This window comes from Oncorhynchus gorbuscha, linkage group LG09, assembly GCF_021184085.1.
Source record: "Oncorhynchus gorbuscha isolate QuinsamMale2020 ecotype Even-year linkage group LG09, OgorEven_v1.0, whole genome shotgun sequence".
Taxonomy (NCBI): domain Eukaryota; kingdom Metazoa; phylum Chordata; class Actinopteri; order Salmoniformes; family Salmonidae; genus Oncorhynchus; species Oncorhynchus gorbuscha.
Window position 1 is genome coordinate 4,191,113 of NC_060181.1, and position 27,495 is coordinate 4,218,607.

Here is a 27,495-nt window from a genome sequence, read left to right on the forward strand (position 1 = left end):
ACTGTGGGACCTTATATAGACAGGTGTGTGCCTGTCCAAATCATGTCCAATAAATTGAATTTACCACAGGTGAACTCCAATCAAGTTGTAGAAACATCTCATGTATGATCAATGGAAATAGGATGCACCTGAGCTCAATTTTTAGCAAATGGTCTGAATACTTCTTTAAATAATTTATTTCTGTTTTTTAAATTTTTAATATATTTGCCCAAAATATTAAACATGTTTTCTCTTTGTCATTACAGAGTTTTGTGTGGATTGATGAGGAATTTTTTTCCCCCATTTTAGAAGGAGGCTGTAACGTAATAAAATGTGTAAACAGTTAATGGGTCTGAATACTTTCCGAAGGTGTGTGTGTGTTTTTATGTCTCTGTGTTTTTATGTCTCTGTGTGTGTGTGTTTTTATGTCTCTCTGTGTGTGTGTGTGTTTTTATGTCTCTCTGTGTGTGTGTTTTTATGTCTCTCTGTGTGTTTTTATCTCTCTGTGTGTTTTTATGTCTCTCTGTGTGTGTGTTTTTATGTCTCTCTGTGTGTGTTTTTATCTCTGTGTGTGTGTGTTTTTATGTCTCTGTGTGTGTGTGTTTTTATGTCTCTCTGTGTGTGTGTGTTTTTATGTCTCTGTGTGTGTGTGTTTTTATGTCTCTCTGTGTGTGTGTTTTTATGTCTCTCTGTGTGTGTGTTTTTATGTCTCTGTGTGTGTTTTTTTATGTCTCTGTGTGTGTGTGTGTTTTTATGTCTCTGTGTGTCTTTTTATGTGTTTTTATGTCTCTCTGTGTGTGTGTTTTTATGTCTCTGTGTGTGTGTGTTTTTATGTCTCTGTGTGTGTGTGTTTTTATGTCTCTCTGTGTGTGTGTTTTTATGTCTCTCTGTGTGTGTGTTTTTCTCTGTGTGTTTTTATCTCTCTGTGTGTTTTTATGTCTCTCTGTGTGTGTGTTTTTATGTCTCTCTGTGTGTGTGTTTTTATGTCTCTGTGTGTGTGTTTTTATGTCTCTGTGTGTGTGTGTTTTTATGTCTCTGTGTGTGTGTGTTTTTATGTCTCTCTGTGTGTGTGTGTTTTTATGTCTCTGTGTGTGTGTGTGTGTTTTTATGTCTCTCTGTGTGTGTGTTTTTATGTCTCTGTGTGTTTTTATCTCTCTGTGTGTTTTTATGTCTCTCTGTGTGTGTGTTTTTATGTCTCTCTGTGTGTGTTTTTATGTCTCTGTGTGTGTGTGTTTTTATGTCTCTCTGTGTGTGTGTTTTTATGTCTCTCTGTGTGTGTGTTTTTATGTCTCTGTGTGTGTTTGTTTTTATGTCTCTCTGTGTGTTTTTATGTCTCTGTGTGTTTTTATCTCTCTGTGTGTCTGTGTTTGTATGTCTCTTGTGTGTGTGTGTTTTTATCTCTGTGTGTGTTTGTTTTTATGTCTCTGTGTGTTTTTATCTCTCTGTGTGTTTTTTTTATGTCTCTGTGTGTGTGTGTTTTTATGTCTCTGTGTGTTTGTATCTCTCTGTCTGTTTTTATGTCTCTTTGTGTGTGTGTTTTTATTTCTCTGTGTGTGTTTTTATGTCTCTGTGTGTGTGTTTTTTATCTCTCTGTGTGTTTTTATGTATCTCTGTGTGTGTGTTTTTATGTCTCTCTGTGTGTGTGTTTTTATGTCTCTCTGTGTGTGTGTTTGTGTGTTTATCTCTCTGTGTGTTTTTATGTCTCTGTGTGTTTTTATGTCTCTCTGTGTGTTTTTATGTCTCTGTGTGTGTGTGTGTGTTTTTATGTCTCTGTGTGTTTTTATGTCTCTGTCTGTTTTTATGTCTCTTTGTGTGTGTGTGTTTATGTCTCTCTGTGTGTTTTTATGTCTCTGTGTGTTTTTATCTCTCTGTGTGTTTTTATGTCTCTGTGTGTGTGTTTTTATGTCTCTGTGTGTTTGTATCTCTCTGTCTGTTTTTATGTCTCTTTGTGTGTGTGTTTATGTATTTCTCTGTGTGTTTTTATGTCTCTGTGTGTTTTTATCTCTCTGTGTGTTTTTATGTCTCTCTGTGTGTGTTTTTATGTCTCTCTGTGTGTTTTTATGTCTCTCTGTGTGTGTTTTATGTCTCTATGTGTGTTTTTATGTCTCTGTGTGTGTGTGTTTTATGTCTCTCTGTGTGTGTGTGTTTGTGTGTTTTTATCTCTCTGTGTGTTTTTATGTCTCTGTGTGTGTGTTTTTATGTCTCTCTGTGTGTGTGTTTTTATGTCTCTCTGTGTGTTTTTATGTCTCTCTGTGTGTTTTTATGTCTCTCTGTGTGTGTGTTTTTATCTCTCTGTGTGTTTTTATGTCTCTTTGTGTGTGTGTTTTAATCTCTCTGTGTGTTTTTATGTCTCTCTGTGTGTGTGTTTTTATGTCTCTGTGTGTTTTTATGTCTCTGTGTGTGTGTTTTTATGTCTCTGTGTGTTTTTATCTCTGTGTGTGTTTTTATGTCTCTGTGTGTGTGTTTTATGTCTCTGTGTGTGTGTGTTTTTATCTCTCTGTGTGTTTTTATGTCTCTTTGTGTGTGTGTTTTAATCTCTGTCTGTGTGTTTTTATGTCTCTCTGTGTGTGTGTTTTTATGTCTCTCTGTGTGTGTGTTTTTATGTCTCTGTGTGTTTTTATCTCTCTGTGTGTTTTTATGTCTCTCTGTGTGTGTGTTTTTGTCTCTCTGTGTGTTTTTATGTCTCTCTGTGTGTGTGTTTTTATGTCTCTGTGTGTGTGTTTTTATGTCTCTCTGTGTGTGTGTTTGTATGTCTCTCTGTGTGTGTGTTTGTATGTCTCTCTGTGTGTGTGTTTGTGTGTTTTTATCTCTCTGTGTGTTTTTATGTCTCTTTGTGTGTTTTTATGTCTCTGTGTGTGTATCTACAGTGTGTGTGTGTGTGTTTTAATCTCTCTGTGTGTGTGTGTTTTTATGTCTCCCTGTGTGTGTGTGTTTTATGTCTCTTTGTGTGTATCTACAGTATGTGTGTGTGTGTGTGTGTGTGTGTGTGTGTGTGTGTGTGTGTGTGTGTGTGTGTGTGTGTGTGTGTGTGTGTGTGTGTGTGTGTGTGTGTGTGTGTGTGTGTGTGTGTGTGTGTGTGTGTGTGTGTGTGTGTGTGTGTGTTCTCCTCAAACCTCTAACATAGTTCTCCTAATTAATCAGTGTTTTATTCTGCTCTCAGTGATTCCCAGGGAGAAAAAGAGAAAGTCAGACACACACACACACACACACACACACACACACACACACACACACACACACACACACACACACACACACACACACACACACACACACACACACACACACACACACACACACACACACACACACACAGCAGTGCTCGAGAGTCATATTATATCTGGTAATTTATGCTACCAGCTATAATAGTATCAGTAATAAAAGTATACTAGTATAGTACCTTTCAACATTCCCCCTTCTAATCTACGTAATGTTTTCTGACTGTTGATTTTTACATTTTAATTATGTGGTTATGGATTTATGAAAATGTCCTAGAGCCATTAAAACCAAAGTCGATCTTGAAAAGGACACATAGCCTAAGCAGAATAACAACAGTTAGCTAGGTGGCTCAAAATAACTTCTCTAATCAATAGCTATAGTTTGTAGACATTGATCATCCCACCGGAACATTGATTGGAAGAAAATAGATCCTCCTGAAAAAAATATAAACACATTTTTAGAATTTTAAATTTGATTTTAAACTTTATTTAACTAGAGAAGTCAGTTAAACTAATTATTATTTGCAATGACAGCCTACAGGGGAACAGTGGGTTAAATGCCTTGTTCAAGAGCAAATATTTACCTTGTCAGCTCGGGGATTCAATTTTGCAACCTTTTGGCTATAAATCTGACACTCTAACCATTATGCAGCTAGCTACCTACCGCATCCAAATGACTAATTCCTTGTAGACCACAAATGGCAGAGACATATAGTACATTCTGATAGAGTAGCACAGATTAATACATCTAGTAGATTACAGATTAATTCAGATTAATACATCTAGTAGATTACAGTAGATTACAGATTAATACATCTAGTAGATTACAGATTAATACATCTAGTAGATTACAGATTAATACATCTAGTAGATCACAGATTAATACATCTAGTAGATCACAGATTAATACATCTAGTAGATTACAGATTAATACATCTAGTAGATTACAGATTAATACATCTAGTAGATTACAGATTAATACATCTAGTAGATCACAGATTAATACATCTAGTAGATCACAGATTAATACATCTAGTAGATTACAGATTAATACATCTAGTAGATTACAGATTAATACATCTAGTAGATTACAGATTAATAAATCTAGTAGATTACAGATTAATACATCTAGTAGATTAATACAGATGAATACATACATCTAGTACATACATCTAATACATCTAGTAGATTACAGACTATATGACAGATATAGTCCCATGTCGACTAATACATCTAGTAGTTCTCCCTTACCTCACCTCGCTCATCAACTCATCCCTGACCGTTGGCTACGTCCCTTCCATCTTCAAGAGAGCGAGAGTTGCACCCCTTCTGAAAAAACCTACACTCGATCCCTCCGATGTCAACAACTACAGACCAGTATCACTTCTTTCTTTTCTCTCCAAAACTCTTGAACGTGCCGTCCTTGGCCAGCTCTCCCGCTATCTCTCTCTGAATGACCTTCTTGATCCAAATCAGTCAGGTTTCAAGACTAGTCATTCAACTGAGACTGCTCTTCTCTGTATCACGGAGGCGCTCCGCACTGCTAAAGCTAACTCTCTCTCCTCTGCTCTCATCCTTCTAGACCTATCGGCTGCCTTCGATACTGTGAACCATCAGATCCTCCTCTCCACCCTCTCCGAGTTGGGCATCTCCGGCGCGGCCCACGCTTGGATTGCGTCCTACCTGACAAGTCGCTCCTACCAGGTGGCGTGGCGAGAATCTGTCTCCTCACCACGCGCTCTCACCACTGGTGTCCCCCAGGGCTCTGTTCTAGGCCCTCTCCTATTCTCGCTATACACCAAGTCACTTGGCTCTGTCATAACCTCACATGGTCTCTCCTATCATTGCTATGCAGACGACACACAATTAATCTTCTCCTTTCCCCCTTCTGATGACCAGGTGGCGATTCACATCTCTGCATGTCTGGCAGACATATCAGTGTGGATGACGGATCACCACCTCAAGCTGAACCTCGGCAAGACGGAGCTGCTCTTCCTCCCGGGGAAGGACTGCCCGTTCCATGATCTCGCCATCACGGTTGACAACTCCATTGTGTCCTCCTCCCAGAGCGCTAAGAACCTTGGCGTGATCCTGGACAACACTCTGTCGTTCTCAACTAACATCAAGGCGGTGGCCCATTCCTGTAGGTTTACGCTCTACAACATCCGCAGAGTACAACCCTGCCTCACACAGGAAGCGGCGCAGGTCCTAATCCAGGCACTTGTCATCTCCCGTCTGGATTACTGCAACTCGCTGTTGGCTGGGCTCCCTGCCTGTGCCATTAAACCCCTACAACTCATCCAGAACGCCGCAGCCCGTCTGGTGTTCAACCTTCCCAAGTTCTCTCACGTCACCCCGCTCCTCCGCTCTCTCCACTGGCTTCCAGTTGAAGCTCGCATCCGCTACAAGACCATGGTGCTTGCCTACAGAGCTGTGAGGGGAACGGCACCTCAGTACCTTCAGGCTCTGATCAGGCCCTACACCCAAACAAGGGCACTGCGTTCATCCACCTCTGGCCTGCTCGCCTCCCTACCACTGAGGAAGTACAGTTCCCGCTCAGCCCAGTCAAAACTGTTCGCTGCTCTGGCCCCCCAATGGTGGAACAAACTCCCTCACGACGCCAGGACAGCGGAGTCAATCACCACCTTCCGGAGACACCTGAAACCCCACCTCTTTAAGGAATACCTTGGATAGGATAAGTAATCCCTCTCACCCCCCCCTTTAAGATTTAGATGCACTATTGTAAAGTGACTGTTCTACTGGATGTCATAAGGTGAATGCACCAATTTGTAAGTCGCTCTGGATAAGAGCATCTGCTAAATGACTTAAATGTAAATGTAAATCTAGTAGATTACAGACTATGTGAGAGATATAGTCCCATGTTGACTAATACATCTAGTAGATTACAGATTAATACATCTAGTAGATTACAGATTAATACATCTAGTAGATTACAGATTAATACATCTAGTAGATTACAGATTAATACATCTAGTAGATTACTATATCACCTGTAAAAACTCTGATGGTCTCAATGTGTGCAGACACTATAAACATTGGTTTACACTCACACACTCTGACACACACACACACACACACACACACACACACACACACACACACACACACACACACACACACACACACACACACACACACACACACACACACACACACACACACACACACACACACACACACACACACACTTAGTATTTATGGATCCCTGAGTGTTGATTGTTAACGATGAGATTGCCACTCATCAGTTTAACCACACTGAGACTGGAATTATTGTTTGGTTTTCATCAAGTGTGTACTAGTGTGTGTGTGTGTGTGTGTGTGTGTGTGTGTGTGTGTGTGTGTGTGTGTGTGTGTGTGTGTGTGTGTGTGTGTGTGTGTGTGTGTGTGTGTGTGTGTGTGTGTGTGTGTGTGTGTGTGTGTGTGTGTGTGTGTGTGTTTGAAACACCAATATGTGCACCCACTCCCTCACATAATTATCCAAAGTTGCTGAAGTGAGCGATTGATGTATAAGACATATCGTCATGCCTACGGTTACCCAGGGTTACCGCCATAACCCCCTAAAATCAACATCGTATGGCCCTGACATACAGACCTAATGACTGACATTACACAGAAACACACACACACACACACACACACACACACACACACACACACACACACACAAACACACACACACACACACACACACAAGAGCAGGGACAATTAACCGAAGACATAGCCTTCCTCTTCCTCCGAAGCATTTTGCTAACGTGTCATTTCATTATGATTTTGTTCCACAACATTCCTGTAGATTGTTCCAGAACCATTATTTGGTCAACAGAATTAGCCTGTTAATAATGTGGATTCCTGCTGTGATAGATTCAGTCTGTTCCTCTCTGGCTGTCGGCAGCAGTCACTCCCTCTCACTACATGTCTATCTGGCAACAATACCATATTTAGAGTTAGCCATCTAGCTAGGTGATTTGAGTTCTGACTTCCACAGGAAGTGAATAATATAGACGTTATGCTAATATGCACAAAGATGGCGGAATATTCTCCAGAGAGCCACAAATAAATCAAATCCTTCTGAAGAAAGGTGTAAGGAAAAGGAAAAACAGGAAACCAGAACAACGCTGTCATGGTCCAGGGCTGTGAGTCTGTCATGGTCCAGGGCTGTCATGGTCCAGGGCTGTGAGTCTGTCATGGTCCAGGGCTGTGAGTCTGTCATGGTCCAGGGCTGTGAGTCTGTCATGGTCCAGGGCTGTGAGTCTGTCATGGTCCAGGGCTGTGAGGCTGTCATGGTCCAGGGCTGTGAGTCTGTCATGGTCCAGGGCTGTGAGTCTGTCATGGTCCAGGGCTGTCATGGTCCAGGGCTGTGAGTCTGTCATGGTCCAGGGCTGTGAGTCTGTCATGGTCCAGGGCTGTGAGTCTGTCATGGTCCAGGGCTGTGAGTCTGTCATGGTCCAGGCCAGTGAGGCTGAACAAAACTATTTGGTGCACGACTTGGTGCAGGACTTGGTGCAGGACTTGGTGCAGGACTTGGTGCAGGACTTGGTGCAGGACTTGGTGCAGGACTTGGTGCACGACTTGGTGCAGGACTTGGTGCACGACTTGGTGCACGACTTGGTGCAGGACTTGGTGCACGACTTGGTGCAGGACTTGGTGCACGACTTGGTGCACGACTTGGTGCAGGACTTGGTGCTGGACTTGGTGCAGGACTTCTAAGCAAGATAGGGGAATCTCAAAAAAGGACAAGGACAGCACCCAAACTCTCTCCTCACCTCAGGTACCCCAACAGCAGGAGCCCAGAACCACACAACAGGTCTATCCTTTAACCATGCCTGCGTAGAACCACTAGAGACAAGACCCCACAACCATCAGCCTGCTGAGAGACAGGCTGGCTCTGTTAGAGGTATGGGTTACTGAGCTGAAGGATCAGCCCCCCAGCTACACTACCATCAGGCTGCTGAGAGACAGGCTGGCTCTGTTAGAGGTATGGGTTACTGAGCTGAAGGAGCAGTCCCCCCCCAGCCCAGACACAGAGCTTCTTCAGGACCAGATCAACCAGTGCAGGACCCAGCTGAACAACTCTGTCCAGGAGCTGAGAGAGAGTCTTACCACAGCTCTGGAGGATGTAAAGACCACCATGAGGAGAGAGCCTTATCACAGCTCTGGAGGAGGTAAAGACCACCATGAGGTAAAGACCACCATGAGGAGAGGAGAGAGTCTTACCACAGCTCTGGAGGAGATAAAGGCCACCATGAGGAGAGAGCCTTACCACAGCTCTGGAGTAGGGTAAAGGCCACCATGAGGAGAGAGCCTTACCACAGCTCTGGAGGAGGTAAAGACCACCATGAGGAGAGAGCCTTACCACAGCTCTGGAGGAGGTAAAGGCCACCATGAGGAGAGGAGAGAGCCTTACCACAGCTCTGGAGGAGGTAAAGGCCACCATGAGGAGAGGAGAGAGCCTTACCACAGCTCTAGAGGAGGTAAAGGCCACCATGAGGAGAGGAGAGAGCCTTACCACAGCTCTGGAGGAGATAAAGGCCACCATGAGGAGAGAGCCTTACCACAGCTCTGGAGTAGGGTAAAGGCCACCATGAGGAGAGAGCCTTACCACAGCTCTGGAGGAGGTAAAGACCACCATGAGGAGAGAGCTCTGGAGGAGATAAACCACAGCTCTGGAGGAGGTAAAGGCCACCATGAGGAGAGCCTTACCACAGCTCTGGAGAGTAAAGACCACCATTACCACAGCTCTGGAGGAGGTAAAGGCCACCATGAGGAGAGGAGAGAGCCTTACCACAGCTCTGGAGGAGGTAAAGGCCACCATGAGGAGAGGAGAGAGCCTTACCACAGCTCTAGAGGAGGTAAAGGCCACCATGAGGAGAGGAGAGAGTCTTACCACAGCTCTAGAGGAGGTAAAGGCCACCATGAGGAGAGGAGAGAGTCTTACCACAGTTCTGGAGGAGGTAAAGACCACCATGAGGAGAGAGCCTTACCACAGCTCTGGAGGAGATAAAGACCACCATGAGGAGAGGAGAGAGCCTTACCACAGCTCTGGAGGAGGTAAAGACCACCATGAGGAGAGGAGAGAGTCTTACCACAGCTCTGGAGGAGGTAAAGACCACCATGAGGAGAGGAGAGAGCCTTACCACAGCTCTGGAGTAGGTAAAGACCACCATGAGGAGAGAGCCTTACCACAGCTCTGGAGGAGGTAAAGACCACCATGAGGAGAGAGCCTTACCACAGCTCTGGAGGAGATAAAGACCACCATGAGGAGAGGAGAGAGTCTTACCACAGCTCTAGAGGAGGTAAAGGCCACCATGAGGAGAGGAGAGAGCTGGTGCAGGTAAAGGAGGAGATGGTAAAGGAGTTGTCTGTCATCAAGAGGGTGCTGCAGCACAGAGAACAGACTGTAGAGACTCCTAGAGAGAAGCTGCAGCACAGAGAACAGACTGTAGAGACTCCTAGAGAGAAGCTACAGCACAGAGAACAGACTGTAGAGACTCCTAGAGAGAAGCTACAGCACAGAGAACAGACTGTAGAGACTCTTAGAGAGAAGCTACAGCCCCTCACCACCCCAGGCCCCCTCGACGCCCCACCAGACCCAGCGCACCCCATAGGCCCTACCCACCAACAGAGCATCACCACTTCCATTGGCTTAGCCAGACTGGACCGGGCCCAGCCTACTACCCTGCACCAGACCATCACCTCTACCAGACCAGAGAGGCAGCCCCGGGGTCCAGACCTGGCCCACCTCCACTCCACAGGGCCCAACAGCAGGACCAGCGCAGCTACGCAGAGGACAGGAGAACGGTTTACTATTGAGTGAGATTACACAGCCCCTCCAATACATCTGCACTACACACACACACACACACACACACACACACACACACACACACACACACACACACACACACACACACACACACACACACACACACACACACACACACACACACACACACACACACACACACACACATTGTAATTGTACTAAAAGTTTAATAGTTAGTAGTTACCGTATTGCTGACTGTGCTATATTTTCTTTTTGCAACATTAAATCCCTATCAGTTACCATGTGGAACATTCAACCTTTGGATCAAAGAGTTTAGCACCGGAGGAATAAACAAAAATCGTGAAGATGTTGACGTCATTATTCTGCAGGAGACATGGTGTAAGGCGGACGTCACTCAATATCCCACAGGCTACAGAGAGGTCACTGTCCCACAGGCTACAGAGAGGTCACTGTCCCACAGGCTACAGAGAGGTCACTGTCCCACAGGCTACAGAGAGGTCACTGTCCCACAGGCTACAGAGAGGTCACTGTCCCACAGGCTGCAGAGAGGTCACTGTCCCACAGGCTACAGAGAGGTCACTGTCCCACAGGCTACAGAGAGGTCACTGTCCCACCGGCTACAGTGAGGTCACTGTCCCACAGGTTACAGAGAGGTCACTGTCCCACAGGTTACAGAGAGGTCACTGTCCCCACAGTCACTGTCCCACAGGTTACAGAGAGGTCACTGTCCCACAGGCTACAGAGAGGTCACTGTCCCACAGGTTACAGAGAGGTCACTGTCCCACAGGCTACAGAGAGGTCACTGTCCCACAGGTTACAGAGAGGTCACTGTCCCACAGGCTACAGAGAGGTCACTGTCCCACAGGCTGCAGAGAGGTCACTGTCCCACCGGCTACAGAGAGGTCACTGTACCACAGGCTACAGAGGTCACTGTCCCACAGGCTACAGAGAGGTCACTGTCCCACAGGTTACAGAGAGGTCACTGTCCCACACAGAGAGGTCACTGTCCCACAGGCTGCAGAGAGGTCACTGTCCCACCGGCTACAGAGAGGTCACTGTACCACAGGCTACAGAGAGGTCACTGTACCACAGGCTACAGAGAGGTCACTGTCCCACAGGCTACAGAGAGGTCACTGTCCCACCGGCTACAGAGAGGTCACTGTCCCACAGGTTACAGAGAGGTCAGAGAGACCGAGACAAAGAGAGAGAGACCGAGACAAAGAGAGATACACAGAGACACAGAGACTCAGACACAGAGACAGAGAGACAGACAGAGACACAGAGAGAGAGACCGAGACAAAGAGAGAGACACAGAGACACAGAGAGACACACAGAGACACAGAGACTCAGACACAGAGACAGAGAGACAGACAGAGACACAGAGAGAGAGACGGAGACAAAGAGAGAGACACAGAGACACAGAGAGAGACACAGAGACACAGAGACTCAGACACAGAGACAGAGAGACAGACAGAGACACAGAGAGAGAGACCGAGACAAAGAGAGAGACACAGAGACACAGAGAGAGACACAGAGACACAGAGACTCAGACACAGAGACAGAGAGACAGACAGAGACACACAGAGAGAGAGAGAGAGAGAGAGAGAGAGAGAGAGAGAGAGAGAGAGAGAGAGAGAGAGAGAGAGAGAGAGAGGACAGACACGGAGACAGACAGACACAGAGACAGACAGACACGGAGACAGACAGAGAGACAAAGAGGGACAGAGACACAGACACAGAGAGACACAGAGAGGCAGAGAGACAGAAAGAGAGAGGCCTGCTTATAAGTTCTCTGCACGCAGCACACCACGCGCTGACTGACTGATAAACATGAGCTCTCTGCTCACTTTACAAAATGTCTCCTTTGAAAGGCACAGAGAGGCCAAATATGACACACACAACAATATGACACAGACACACCACTCAACGGGAGCTTTGTGTTCAACAATCACAACTACTTGACAACCTCGTCTCCCCTCTCCTCCCTCTCCTCCCCTCCCTTTCTCCCCCCTCATGGAACCTTTCAGTCTCTTTACATCTCTCTCTCTCTCTCTCTCTACCTCTCTCTGTCTCTTTGTCTCTCTGTCTCTCTCTACCTCTCTCTGTCTCTCTCTACCACTCTCTGTCTCTTTGTCTCTCTGTCTCTCTCTACCTCTCTCTGTCTCTCTACCTCTCTCTGTCTCTCTACTGTCTCTCTGTCTCTCTCTACCACTCTCTGTCTCTCTGTCTCTCTGTCTCTCTCTACCACTCTCTGTCCCTCTGTCTCTCTGTCTCTCTCTACCTCTCTCTGTCTCTCTCTACCACTCTCTGTCTCTCTGTCTCTCTCTACCTCTCTCTGTCTCTCTCTACCACTCTCTGTCCCTCTGTCTCTCTGTCTCTCTCTACCTCTCTCTGTCTCTCTCTACCACTCTCTGTCTCTCTGTCTCTCTCTACCTCTCTCTGTCTCTCTCTACCTCTCTCTGTCTCTCTCTACCACTCTCTGTCTCTCTGTCTCTCTCTACCTCTCTCTGTCTCTCTCTACCTCTCTCTGTCTCTCTACCTCTCTCTGTCTCTCTCTACCACTCTCTGTCTCTCTGTCTCTCTGTCTCTCTCTACCACTCTCTGTCCCTCTGTCTCTCTGTCTCTCTCTACCTCTCTCTGTCTCTCTCTACCACTCTCTGTCTCTCTGTCTCTCTCTACCTCTCTCTGTCTCTCTCTACCACTCTCTGTCTCTCTGTCTCTCTCTGTCTCTCTGTCTCTCTCTGTCTCTCTGTCTCTCTCTACCTCTCTCTGTCTCTCTCTACCACTCTCTGTCTCTCTGTCTCTCTGTCTCTCTCTACCTCTCTCTACCACTCTCTGTCTCTCTGTCTCTCTCTGTCTCTCTCTACCTCTCTACCTCTCTCTGTCTCTCTGTCTCTCTGTCTCTCTCTACCTCTCTCTGTCTCTCTACCTCTCTCTGTCTCTCTCTACCACTCTCTGTCTATCTGTCTCTCTGTCTCTCTCTACCACTCTCTGTCCCTCTGTCTCTCTGTCTCTCTCTACCTCTCTCTGTCTCTCTCTACCACTCTCTGTCTCTCTGTCTCTCTCTACCTCTCTCTGTCTCTCTCTACCACTCTCTGTCTCTCTGTCTCTCTCTGTCTCTCTGTCTCTCTCTGTCTCTCTGTCTCTCTCTACCTCTCTCTGTCTCTCTCTACCACTCTCTGTCTCTCTGTCTCTCTGTCTCTCTCTACCTCTCTCTACCACTCTCTGTCTCTCTGTCTCTCTCTGTCTCTCTGTCTCTCTGTCTCTCTGTCTCTCTCTACCTCTCTCTGTCTCTCTCTACCATTCTCTGTCTCTCTGTCTCTCTCTACCTCTCTCTACCACTCTCTGTCTCTCTCTCTCTCTGTCTCTCTCTGTCTCTCTGTCTCTCTCTACCTCTCTCTGTCTCTCTCTACCTCTCTGTCTCTCTGTCTCTCTCTACCTCTCTCTGTCTCTCTCTACCACTCTCTGTCTCTCTGTCTCTCTCTGTCTCTCTGTCTCTCAGTCTCTCTCTACCTCTCTCTGTCTCTCTCTACCATTCTCTGTCTCTCTGTCTCTCTCTACCTCTCTCTACCACTCTCTGTCTCTCTGTCTCTCTCTGTCTCTGTCTCTCTCTACCTCTCTCTACCTCTCTCTGTCTCTCTGTCTCTCTGTCTCTCTCTACCTCTCTCTGTCTCTCTCTCTACCTCTCTCTACCTCTCTCTACCTCTACCTCTCTGTCTCTCTCTACCACTCTCTGTCTCTCTCTCTACCTCTCTCTACCTCTACCTCTCTCTGTCTCTCTATGTCTCTATGTCTCTCTCTCTCTGTCTCTCTGTCTCTCTCTACCTCTCTCTGTCTCTCTGTCTCTCTGTCTCTCTCTACCACTCTGTCTCTCTCTCTACCTCTCTCTACCTCTACCTCTCTCTGTCTCTCTCTACCTCTCTCTGTCTCTCTCTACCTCTCTCTTTCACTCTCTACCTCTCTCTGTCTCTCTGTCTCTCTCTGTCTCTGTCTCTCTCTGTCTCTCTGTCTCTCTCTACCTCTCTCTGTCTCTCTGTCTCTCTTTCTCTCTCTACCACTCTGTCTCTCTCTCTACCTCTCTCTACCTCTACCTCTCTCTGTCTCTCTCTACCTCTCTCTGTCTCTCTCTACCTCTCTCTGTCACTCTCTACCACTCTCTGTCTCTCTGTCTCTCTCTGTCTCTCTGTCTCTCTCTACCTCTCTCTGTCTCTCTCTACCACTCTCTGTCTCTCTGTCTCTCTCTACCACTCTCTACCACTCTCTGTCTCTCTGTCTCTCTGTCTCTCTCTACCTCTCTCTGTCTCTCTCTACCACTCTCTGTCTCTCTCTCTACCTCTCTCTGTTTCTCTCTCTACCTCTCTCTACCTCTACCTCTCTCTGTCTCTCTCTCTACCTCTACCCCTCTCTGTCTCTCTGTATGTCTCTGTCTCTATGTCTCTCTCTCTGTCTCTCTGTCTCTCTCTACCTCTCTCTGTCTCTCTCTACCTCTCTCTGTCTCTCTCTCTACCTCTCTCTGTTTCTCTCTCTACCTCTCTCTACCTCTACCTCTCTCTGTCTCTCTCTCTACCTCTACCTCTCTCTGTCTCTACCTCTACCTCTCTCTGTCTCTCTCTTTACATCTCTCTCTGTCTCTCTCTTTACATCTCTCTCTGTGTCTCTCTCTCTACCTCTCTCGGTCTCTCTTTCTACCCCTCTCTGTCTCTGTCTCTCTCTCTACCTCTCTCTGCCTCTACCTCTACCTCTCTATCTACCTCTACCTCTACCTCTCTCTCTACCTCTCTCTCTACCTCTCTCTCTACCTCTATCTCTGTCTCTCTCTCTGTCTCTCTCTACCTCTCTCTCTACCTCTCTCTCTACACCTCTCTACACCTTTCTCTCTCTGTCTCTCTCTCTACACCTCTCTCTCTCTCTGTCTCCCTCTCTACACCTCTCTCTCTGTCTCCCTCTCTACACCTCTCTCTCTCTCTCTGTCTCTCTCTCTACACCTCTCTCTCTCTGCCTCTCTGCCTCTCTCCTCTCCTACTTCCTCCTTCTTCCTCCTTCTTCCTCCTACTTCCTCTACACAAATTGCCTCCTTTCTCTCTCTCGCCCTCTGTGCCCTCTCGCATTTTAATTTTCTTCCAATTTTTCCTTAACCAAGGTTGTTATCCCTCTTTCATTTCCGTTTGGAGGGAGAGAGGAGGCAAGGGTGCCCCTGGCATCAAAGGAGCAGGGGAGAAGAAGAGATAGAGAAAAAGAGGAAAAGTTAGAGAGAGATGACACAGCTGGAGGAAAATGATAAGATGACACAGCTGGAGGTGAATAACGAGACAGAAGACACAGCTGGAGGTGAATAACGAGACAGATGACACAGCTGGAGCTTAATAATGAGTCAGATGACACAGCTGGAGGTGAATAACGAGACAGAAGACACAGCTGGAGGTGAATAACGAGACAGAAGACACAGCTGGAGGTTAATAACGAGACAGATGACACAGCTGGAGGTTAATAACGAGACAGATGACACAGCTGGAGGTTAATAATGAGACAGAAGACACAGCTGGAGGTGAATAACGAGACAGAAGACACAGCTGGAGGAGAATGATAAGAAGACACAGCTGGAGGTGAATAACAAGACAGATGACACACAGTTAAATATGTGTTCTGCTGTGACGGAGGGAGACAGAGCAGTTCATCAAAGAGAGAGAGACAGAGAGACAGAGGCCTGCTTATACGTTCTGCATGCAGCACACCACGCACTGACTGACTGATAAACATGAGCTCTCTACTCGCTTTACAAAATGTCTCCTTTGAAAGGCACAGAGAGGCCAAATCTCCAACACACACAACAATATGTCAGACATACCACTCAACCGGAGCTTTGTGTTCAACAATCACAACTACTTGACACCCTAGTCTCCCCTCATCTCCCCTCATCCACTCTCCTCCTCCCCTCATGTCCCCTCGTCTCCCTTCTCCAACTCTCTCCTCCCCTCTGATCCTCCCCTCTAATCCTCGCCTTTCCCTCTCCTCCCTTCTCCTCTCCTCTTCCCTTCTCCTTCCCCCTCTCCTACCCTCCTTCCTTCTATAATAATAATAATGACACATATGACACAGCTGGAGGTGATTAATAAGATGACACAGCTGGAGGTGATTAATAAGACAGAAGACACAGCTGGAGGTGATTAATAAAAAAGATTACACAGCTGGAGGTGATTAATAAGACAGAAGACACAGCTGGAGGTGATTAATAAAATAGATTACACAGCTAGATGTGATTAATAAGACAGAAGACACAGCTGGAGGTGATTAATAAGACAGAAGACACAGCTGGAGGTGATTAATAAGACAGAAGACACAGCTGGAGGTGATTAATAAGACAGAAGACACAGCTGGAGGTGATTAATAAGACAGAAGACACAGCTGGAGGTGATTAATAAGATAGATTACACAGCTAGAGGTGATTAATAAGATAGATTACACAGCTGGAGGTGATTAATAAGACAGAAGACACAGCTGGAGGTGATTAATAAGACAGAAGACACAGCTGGAGGTGATTAATAAAATATATTACACAGCTGGAGGTGATTAATAAAATATATTACACAGCTGGAGGTGATTAATAAGATAGATTACACAGCTAGAGGTGATTAATAAAATATATTACACAGCTGGAGGTGATTAATAAGATAGATTACACAGCTAGAGGTGATTAGTAAGATAGATTACACAGCTAGAGGTGATTAGTAAGATAGATTACACAGCTAGAGGTGATTAGTAAAATAGATTACACAGCTAGAGGTGATTAGTAAGATAGATTACACAGCTAGAGGTGATTAGTAAAATAGATTACACAGCTAGAGGTGATTAGTAAGATAGATTACACAGCTAGAGGTGATTAGTAAGATAGATTACACAGCTAGAGGTGATTAGTAAGATAGATTACACAGCTAGAGGTGATTAATAAGATAGATTACACAGCTGGAGGTGATTAATAAGACAGAAGACACAGCTGGAGGTGATTAATAAGACAGAAGACACAGCTGGAGGTGATTAATAAAATATATTACACAGCTGGAGGTGATTAATAAAATATATTACACAGCTGGAGGTGATTAATAAGATAGATTACACAGCTGGAGGTGATTAATAAGATAGATTACACAGCTAGAGGTGATTAGTAAAATAGATTACACAGCTAGAGGTGATTAGTAAGATAGATTACACAGCTAGAGGTGATTAGTAAGATAGATTACACAGCTAGAGGTGATTAGTAAGATAGATTACACAGCTGGAGGTGATTAATAAAATATATTACAAAGCTGGAGGTGATTAATAAGATAGATTACACAGCTAGAGGTGATTAGTAAGACAGAAGACACAGCTGGAGGTGATTAGTAAGATAGATTACACAGCTAGAGGTGATTAGTAAGATAGATTACACAGCTAGAGGTGATTAGTAAAATAGATTACACAGCTAGAGGTGATTAGTAAAATAGATTACACAGCTAGAGGTGATTAGTAAGATAGATTACACAGCTGGAGGTGATTAATAAAATATATTACACAGCTGGAGGTGTTTAATAAAATAGATTACACAGCTAGAGGTGATTAGTAAGACAGAAGACACAGCTGGAGGTGATTAGTAAGATAGATTACACAGCTGGAGGTGATTAATAAAATAGATTACACAGCTAGAGGTGATTAGTAAAATAGATTACACAGCTAGAGGTGATTAGTAAAATAGATTACACAGCTGGAGGTGATTAATAAGATAGATTACACAGCTGGAGGTGATTAATAAAACAGATTACACAGCTGGAGGTGATTAGTAAAATAGATTACACAGCTGGAGGTGATTAGTAAAACAGATTACACAGCTAGAGGTGATTAGTAAGATAGATTACACAGCTGGAGGTGATTAATAAAACAGATTACACAGCTGGAGGTGATTAATAAAATAGATTACACAGCTAGAGGTGATTAGTAAGATAGATTACACAGCTGGAGGTGATTAATAAGACAGAAGACACAGCTGGAGGTGATTAGTAAGATAGATTACACAGCTGGAGGTGATTAATAAAATATATTACACAGCTGGAGGTGATTAATAAGATAGATTACACAGATAGAGGTGATTAGTAAGACAGAAGACACAGCTGGAGGTGATTAGTAAGATAGATTTAAGATAGATTACACAGCTAGAGGTGATTAGTAAGATAGATTACACAGCTAGAGGTGATTAGTAAGATAGATTACACAGCTAGAGGTGATTAGTAAGATAGATTACACAGCTAGAGGTGATTAGTAAAATAGATTACACAGCTAGAGGTGATTAGTAAAATAGATTACACAGCTGGAGGTGATTAATAAAATATATTACACAGCTGGAGGTGATTAATAAGATAGATTACACAGCTAGATGTGATTAGTAAGACAGAAGACACAGCTGGAGGTGATTAGTAAAACAGATTACACAGCTGGAGGTGATTAGTAAGATAGATTACACAGCTGGAGGTGATTAGTAAGATAGATTACACAGCTAGAGGTGATTAATAAGACAGATTACACAGCTAGAGGTGATTAGTAAGATAGATTACACAGCTAGAGGTGATTAGTAAGATAGATTACACAGCTAGAGGTGATTAGTAAAATAGATTACACAGCTAGAGGTGATTAGTAAAATAGATTACACAGCTGGAGGTGATTAGTAAAACAGATTACACAGCTAGAGGTGATTAATAAGTTGGATTACACAGCTGGAGGTGATTAATAAAATAGATTACACAGCTAGAGGTGATTAGTAAAATAGATTACACAGCTAGAGGTGATTAGTAAAATAGATTACACAGCTGGAGGTGATTAATAAGATAGATTACACAGCTGGAGGTGATTAATAAAACAGATTACACAGCTGGAGGTGATTAGTAAAATAGATTACACAGCTGGAGGTGATTAGTAAAACAGATTACACAGCTAGAGGTGATTAGTAAAATAGATTACACAGCTGGAGGTGATTAGTAAAACAGATTACACAGCTGGAGGTGATTAATAAAATAGATTACACAGCTAGAGGTGATTAATAAGATAGATTACACAGCTGGAGGTGATTAATAAGATAGATTACACAGCTGGAGGTGATTAATAAGACAGAAGACACAGCTGGAGGTGATTAGTAAGATAGATTACACAGCTAGAGGTGATTAGTAAGATAGATTACACAGCTGGAGGTGATTAATAAGACAGAAGACACAGCTGGAGGTGATTAGTAAGACAGATTACACAGCTAGAGGTGATTAGTAAGATAGATTACACAGCTGGAGGTGATTAATAAGACAGAAGACACAGCTAGAGGTGATTAATAAAACAGATTACACAGCTGGAGGTGATTAATAAGATAGATTACACAGCTGGAGGTGATTAATAAGACAGATTACACAGCTGGAGGTGATTAATAAAATAGATTACACAGCTGGAGGTGATTAATAAAACAGATTACACAGCTGGAGGTGATTAGTAATAAGAACGCATACATCAACTATTGACAAAGTGAGGTTGAAGGTCAGTGACAGACGCAATGCTACCAAAAATAGGAAAGAGGCTTTACTTAAGCTTAATACTTAACCTGTGTAAAAGACCACAAACGAAGACAAACCTTAATTAACTACACAATCGGTGAGGATAGCCTGGCAAATGAATCCGGATGCCATCATCACTGTGGGTCAGGAGAAATATAGAATAAACAACTTTCTAATCACCTGCCCCAGATCGAGAGATCGAGAAAACGAGAGAGAGAGAGAGAGAGAGAGAGAGAGAGAGAGAGAGAGAGAGAGAGACAGACAGACAGACAGACAGACAGACAGACAGACAGACAGACAGACAGACAGACAGACAGACAGACAGACAGACAGACAGACAGACAGACAGACAGACAGACAGACAGACAGACAGACAGACAGAATGAGAGGGAGAGGGAGAGGGAGAGAGACAGACAGACAGAGACAGAGAGAGAGAGAGAGAGAGAGAGAATGAGAGGGAGAGAAAAAGAAAGAGAGAGAAAGAGACAGAGAGAGAGAGAGAGAGAGAGAGAGAGAGAGAGAGAGAGAGAGAGAGAGAGAGAGAGAGAGAGAGAGAGACAGAGAGAGACAGAGAGAGAGAGAGAGAGAGAGAGAGAGAGAGAGAGAGAGAGAGAGAGAGAGAGAGAGAGAGAGAGAGAGAGAGAGAGAGAGAGAGAGAAAGAGAAGAGAGAGAGAGAGAGAGAGAGAGAGAGAGAGAGAGAGAGAGAAAGAGAAAGAGAGAATGAGAGAGAGAGAGAGAAAGAGAGAGAGAAACTGGCAGACCACAGAAGGAGATCAGAAACAAAGCTCAAGAAAAAAAGAAAACAACTCCTGTCTATTTACTTGGTGACAACAGAGGCTCTAAGGCATGTGCATTTAAAGACCAGCCAGACATTCAAAAACAATGTCATGCCTGCCGACGGCTAAAAATGCTTTGCTAAAGACTGCTACATCTTAAGATCAGGCATATCTCTATATAAAGCAAAGCTTACATAACATATTCTAAAATCCTCTGAGGTAGTGCCACACTAACCCAATTGAAGAGCTCAGCATTGAGGATAAGTAGCTACGACAGAGGGCTATGTGAATGAAGTGGCCATTCAAATGAATAAATAGGATTCTACCACATCAAGAGGACGAGGTCGGTCAAATGCTAGGTTACTACGAGGTAGAGTCCATTCAAATGCCAGGTTACTATGACAACAAGAGGTAGAGTCCATTCAAATGCCAGGTTACTACGAGGTAGAGTCCATTCAAATGCCAGGTTACTACGAGGTAGAGTCCATTCAAATGCTAGGTTACTACGAGGTAGAGTCCATTCAAATGCTAGGTTACTATGACAACAAGAGGTAGAGTCCATTCAAATGCTAGGTTACTATGACAACAAGAGGTAGAGTCCATTCAAATGCTAGGTTACTATGACAACAAGAGGTAGAGTCCATTCAAATGCTTGGTTACTACCACAACAAGAGGTAGAGTCCATTCAAATGCCAGGTTACTACGAGGTAGAGTCCATTCAAATGCTAGGTTACTATGACAACAAGAGGTAGAGTCCATTCAAATGCCAGGTTACTACGAGGTAGAGTCCATTCAAATGCTAGGTTACTACCACAACACGAGGTAGAGTCCATTCAAATGCCAGGTTACTACGAGATAGAGCGCATTCAAATGCTAGGTTACTATGACAACAAGAGGTAGAGTCCATTCAAATGCTTGGTTACTATGACAACAAGAGGTAGAGTCCATTCAAATGCCAGGTTACTAACACAACAAGAGGTAGAGTCCATTCAAATGCTAGGAGTCCATTCAAATGCTAGGTTACTACCACAACACGAGGTAGAGTCCATTGAAATGCTAGGTTACTATGACAACAAAAGGTAGAGTCCATTCAAATGCCAGGTTACTAACACAACAAGAGGTAGAGTCCATTCAAATGCTAGGAGTCCATTCAAATGCTAGGTTACTATGACAACAAGAGGTAGAGTCCATTCAAATGCTAGGTTACTATGACAACAAGAGGTAGAGTCCATTCAAATGCTTGGTTACTACCACAACAAGAGGTAGAGTCCATTCAAATGCCAGGTTACTAACACAACAAGAGGTAGAGTCCATTCAAATGCTAGGAGTCCATTCAAATGCTAGGTTACTATGACAACAAGAGGTAGAGTCCATTCAAATGCTAGGTTACTATGACAACAAGAGGTAGAGTCCATTCAAATGCTAGGTTACTATGACAACAAGAGGTAGAGTCCATTCAAATGCTTGGTTACTACCACAACAAGAGGTAGAGTCCATTCAAATGCCAGGTTACTACGAGGTAGAGTCCATTCAAATGCTAGGTTACTATGACAACAAGAGGTAGAGTCCATTCAAATGCTAGGAGTCCATTCAAATGCTAGGTTACTATGACAACAAGAGGTAGAGTCCATTCAAATGCTAGGTTACTACCACAACACGAGGTAGAGTCCATTCAAATGCTAGGTTACTATGACAACAAGAGGTAGAGTCCATTCAAATGCCAGGTTACTAACACAACAAGAGGTAGAGTCCATTCAAATGCTAGGAGTCCATTCAAATGCTAGGTTACTATGACAACAAGAGATAGAGTCCATTCAAATGCTAGGTTACTATGACAACAAGAAGTAGAGACCATTCAAATGCTAGGTTACTATGACAACAAGAAGTAGAGTCCATTCAAATGCTAGGTTACTATGACAACAAGGTAGAAGGTAGAAGGAGAGAATATTTAAGGAGCATGTTAACGGTCCATTGTAAATCAAAATACATTTCACACATATAAAACTTAGTACCTGTAAAGACAAGATTAAATCAAGAATAGTCTGGTGTGTGACACTATCAGTATGACACTTGTGAATGATGCTCAGCATAAAGCAAGAAACAGCACCCGACATTTTTTTATTTGTACTTTTTGAAATGATAGTCAAAACACTTCATGTTGCCTAGCCGATAACTTCTTAAAAAATGAAGTACATTAATCCACCTTACAAAGGCGTTCGTTTTTACGTTTGTGAGTTTTAAGTTTGTTTGGAAGACCATCGTCTCCATTAAAAACAAAATCTACCTTCATAATAAAAGCATAATCACACGTTGAGGTCATTTTTGGAGAATTGTGTTTTCCTGCTAAGGGAAAGAACATTCGCGCTTATAATGTGAAGAAAAAGCCTACTAGTTTATGAACATTTTAATGAGATAAACGTTCTGATCTGCTGTGTCAAGTTCATTGCTTAGAATAGTTTATTTTTGTTGATGCTAGTGGTTGTATTAATTTGGGATCTATCGCATCCCACAACAATTTGTAATATGTATTTATGGCATAGAATAGGTCAGTTTTTGTAGTATGGGGGGGTAGTAGATTGACGTAGGCTACATCCTTTTCCTGTTCGTTATGCCTAATCACTCATCTTGTTGTCATGACGAAAAGATGATGTGGACAGTTCTTCCAATATCTTCAATATGCGCATCAGAATTGGATAAGGACGCGCGCAGTCACGTCATGTGAGTGAGAGGTGTTTCGGCAAGCAGCTGGGAGACCGGGAATTATAACGATTATATTCAGCCCAAGGGCACAACAGGCCACTGGCTGCAAAAATATTGCATGTGATTTTTTTTTTAGGGGGCATTACAGCCATACATGCAGACTGGAAATTCTAGGTTCTCAATTGTTAAAGAGAGACTAATAAAGTCTGTACTGTCTTTTCACACCACTTTTCTTTCAAATCATCATTAGAGTCGAATCTTACAATGTATTAAACATGAAAAAAATATAACCCAACGTTTGTAACTCTACTAAAGTTACATTAATAACTCTAAATTAATCTTTGTTAACCCGCTCAACACAGAATCCGTGCCTGTGCGCACTCCCTCAAATCGTTTGGAGAAAAATATCCATTTTATTTTAATCAGCTTTTTTTATTTGTATTCTTCTTCATGCTGTAAAATAATATAAAATAATTCTACGGAATTCGAAGCAAATCTTGTCTGCTAAATGAACTGGTGTAGCCCAAAATACGGATTTCCAATAGCTTTCAAACATACCTGACCCAGAATGGACCCTGGACTGACACACTACTGTATAGCACTTAGTGTTACTGTCCACTACAGACCTGTTAGTGTTACTGTCCACTACAGACCTCTGTTAGTGTTACTGTCCACTACAGACCTCTGTTAGTGTTACTGTCCACTACAGACCTGTTAGTGTTACTGTCCACTACAGACCTGTTAGTGTTACTGTCCACTACAGACCTCTGTTAGTGTTACTGTCCACTACAGACCTCTGTTAGTGTTACTGTCCACTACAGACCTGCTTAGTGTTACTGTCCACTACAGACCTGTTAGTGTTACTGTCCACTACAGACCTCTGTTAGTGTTACTGTCCACTACAGACCTGTTAGTGTTACTGTCCACTACAGACCTGTTAGTGTTACTGTCCACTACAGACCTCTGTTAGTGATACTGTCCACTACAGACCTGTTAGTGTCCACTACAGACCTGTTAGTGTTACTGTCCACTACAGACCTGTTAGTGATACTGTCCACTACAGACCTCTGTTAGTGTTACTGTCCACTACAGACCTGTTAGTGTCCACTACAGACCTGTTACTGTCCACTACAGACATGTTAGTGTTACTGTCCACTACAGACCTCTGTTAGTGTTACTGTCCACTACAGACCTGTTAGTGTCCACTACAGACCTGTTAGTGTTACTGTCCACTACAGACCTGTTAGTGTTACTGTCCACTACAGACCTCTGTTAGTGTTACTGTCCACTACAGACCTCTGTTAGTGTTACTGTCCACTACAGACCTGTTAGTGTTACTGTCCACTACAGACCTCTGTTAGTGTTACTGTCCACTACAGACCTCTGTTAGTGTTACTGTCCACTACAGACCTCTGTTAGTGTTACTGTCCACTACAGACCTCTGTTAGTGTTACTGTCCACTACAGACCTCTGTTAGTGTTACTGTCCACTACAGACCTGTTAGTGTTACTGTCCACTACAGACCTCTGTTAGTGTTACTGTCCACTACAGACCTCTGTTAGTGTTACTGTCCACTACAGACCTCTGTTAGTGTTACTGTCCACTACAGACCTGTTAGTGTTACTGTCCACTACAGACCTGTTAGTGTTACTGTCCACTACAGACCTGTTAGTGTTACTGTCCACTACAGACCTGTTAGTGTTACTGTCCACTACAGACCTGTTAGTGTTACTGTCCACTACAGACCTGTTAGTGTTACTGTCCACTACAGACCTGTTAGTGTTACTGTCCACTACAGACCTCTGTTAGTGTTACTGTCCACTACAGACCTGTTAGTGTTACTGTTCACTACAGACCTGTTAGTGTTACTGTCCACTACAGACCTGTTAGTGTTACTGTTCACTACAGACCTGATAGTGTTACTGTCCACTACAGACCTGTTAGTGTTACTGTCCACTACAGACCTGTTAGTGTTACTGTCCACTACAGACCTGTTAGTGTTACTGTCCACTACAGACCTCTGTTAGTGTTACTGTCCACTACAGACCTGTTAGTGTTACTGTCCACTACAGACCTGTTAGTGTTACTGTCCACTACAGACCTGTTAGTGTTACTGTCCACTACAGACCCGTTAGTGTTACTGTCCACTACAGACCTCTGTTAGTGTTACTGTCCACTACAGACCTGTTAGTGTTACTGTCCACTACAGACCTCTGTTAGTGTTACTGTCCACTACAGACCTGTTAGTGTCCACTACAGACCTGTTACTGTCCACTACAGACCTGTTAGTGTTACTGTCCACTACAGACCTCTGTTAGTGTTACTGTCCACTACAGACCTGTTAGTGTCCACTACAGACCTGTTAGTGTTACTGTCCACTACAGACCTGTTAGTGTTACTGTCCACTACAGACCTGTTAGTGTTACTGTCCACTACAGACCTGTTAGTGTTACTGTCCACTACAGACCTGTTAGTGTTACTGTCCACTACAGACCTGTTAGTGTTACTGTCCACTACAGACCTCTGTTAGTGTTACTGCAGAGGTCTAATCTCCAGGTCCCTATTCTGCACACTGATCCCACTGAGAGATATGTTGAATCAACTCACATTGCAGAGACTAGTGCCAACTCAATGCATCAGAGTTTTTCCACCTTGCCAAGGAAAAGTCATGTCCCTATTAAGCCCAACCATCTTATCACAAATCATCCAAGTTCATAATTCTGACCTGGTCCTAAGGTTCCCCGGGCTGGGCGGACCGTCGTAGACAGACAGCATGTCGAAGTCTTCCTCTAGAGCGAAACCTTGGAACACCAGCTGTATCCTGTTGTGTTCTGCTGCCAGGATCACCCACGTACAGTTGGCATAGTTGGGGTAACCGTACGGGTAGCCGGGGCTCTCTATCGTACCGTTGGGGCTCTGGAGAGAATAACTGCAGTTCTGAGCTGTTGGGGGGGAAGGGAGAAGGGGGGGCAAATGGAGAGAGGGAGAACATGTGGTTAGCAAAGTAGACTGAGCAACAAGTAACATTAAAGGGGATATTTGCAAGTTCAAACACAAACAAAGTGGACGCCCCTCTACTGTTTTGGTAAACAGCTGTGGGATGCAGCTGGAGAAATGTAACCATTCAAATTCACACACAGAAGCTAACAAACAGATGGCTAGTACATCACTACTGCCTTCCTGAGACCTAGTACTAGATGCAGAAATGCTGTGGCTGTCTCTGTCAGTGGTGCAGAAATGCCTTGTCTTTCTCTGTCAGTGGTGCAGAAATGCCTTGTCTTTCTCTGTCAGTGGTGCAGAAATGCCTTGTCTTTCTCTGTCAGTGGTGCAGAAATGCCTTGTCTTTCTCTGTCAGTGGTGCAGAAATGCCTTTGATCTCTCTATTAGTGGTGCAGAAATGCCTTGTCTTTCTCAGTCAGTGATGCAGAAATGCCTTGTCTTTCTCAGTCAGTGATGCAGAAATGCCTTGTCTTTCTCTGTCAGTGGTGCAGAAATGCCTTTGATCTCTCTATTAGTGGTGCAGAAATGCCTTGTCTTTCTCAGTCAGTGGTGCAGAAATGCCTTGTCTTTCTCAGTCAGTGATGCAGAAATGCCTTGTCTTTCTCTGTCAGTGGTGCAGAAATGCCTTTGATCTCTCTATTAGTGGTGCAGAAAGCCAAGGTATTTCTGCATCCCTGACTGAGTATAAGCGGTGCTTCTTGAGTATGCCTCGTTACATTACAAGCATAGGAACAGTCATGTGCACAAACACAGGTATCCACACACATACACTACCAATCCATTTTTGGGTCACTTAGAAATAACCGTGTTTTCCATGAAGACAGACATGAAATTAGTTGCAAAATGAATAGGAAATATAGTCAAGACGTTGACAAGGTTATAAATAATGATTTTTAATTGAAATAATAATTGTGTCCTTCAAGTTTTGCTTTCGTAAAATAATCTTCCATTTGCTGCAATTACAGCCTTGCAGACCTTTGGCATTCTAGTTGTCCATTTGTTGAGGTAATGTGAAGAGATTTCACCCCATGCTTCCTGAAGCACCTCCCACCAGTTGGATTGGCTTAATGGTCACTTCTTACGTACCATACGGTCAAGCTGCTCCCACAACAGCTCATTAGGGTTGAGATCTGGTGACTGTGCTGGCCACTCCTTTATAGACAGAATACCAGCTGACCGCTTCTTCCCTAAATAGTTCTTGCATAGTTTGGAGCTGTGCTTTGGATCATTGTCCTGTTGTAGGAGGAAATTGGCTCCAATCAATTAAGCGCCGTTCACAAGGTAAGGTATGGTGTTGCAAAATGAAGTGATCGCCTTCCTTCTTCAAGATCCCATTTATGTTATACAAATATCCCACTTTACCACCAACAAAGCACACCCAGATCCATCACATTGCCTCCAACATGCTTGACAGATGTTGCAAGATGCCGTCAAAGGGGACAAACCCGGGATCAGGAGC

The 27,495-nt window shown here is 43.9% G+C and overlaps 1 protein-coding gene across 1 annotated transcript in view; it reads right to left on the bottom strand.

Annotated features, from left to right (window-relative positions):
- LOC124042645 (CUB and sushi domain-containing protein 1-like) overlaps window positions 1-27,495 on the bottom strand; it is an 842,040-nt gene that overhangs the window by 741,478 nt on the left and 73,067 nt on the right. Inside the window, 1 exon segment of the mRNA XM_046360721.1 lies at window positions 25,762-25,978. Within this exon segment, the coding sequence (XP_046216677.1) occupies window positions 25,762-25,978 (217 nt within the window).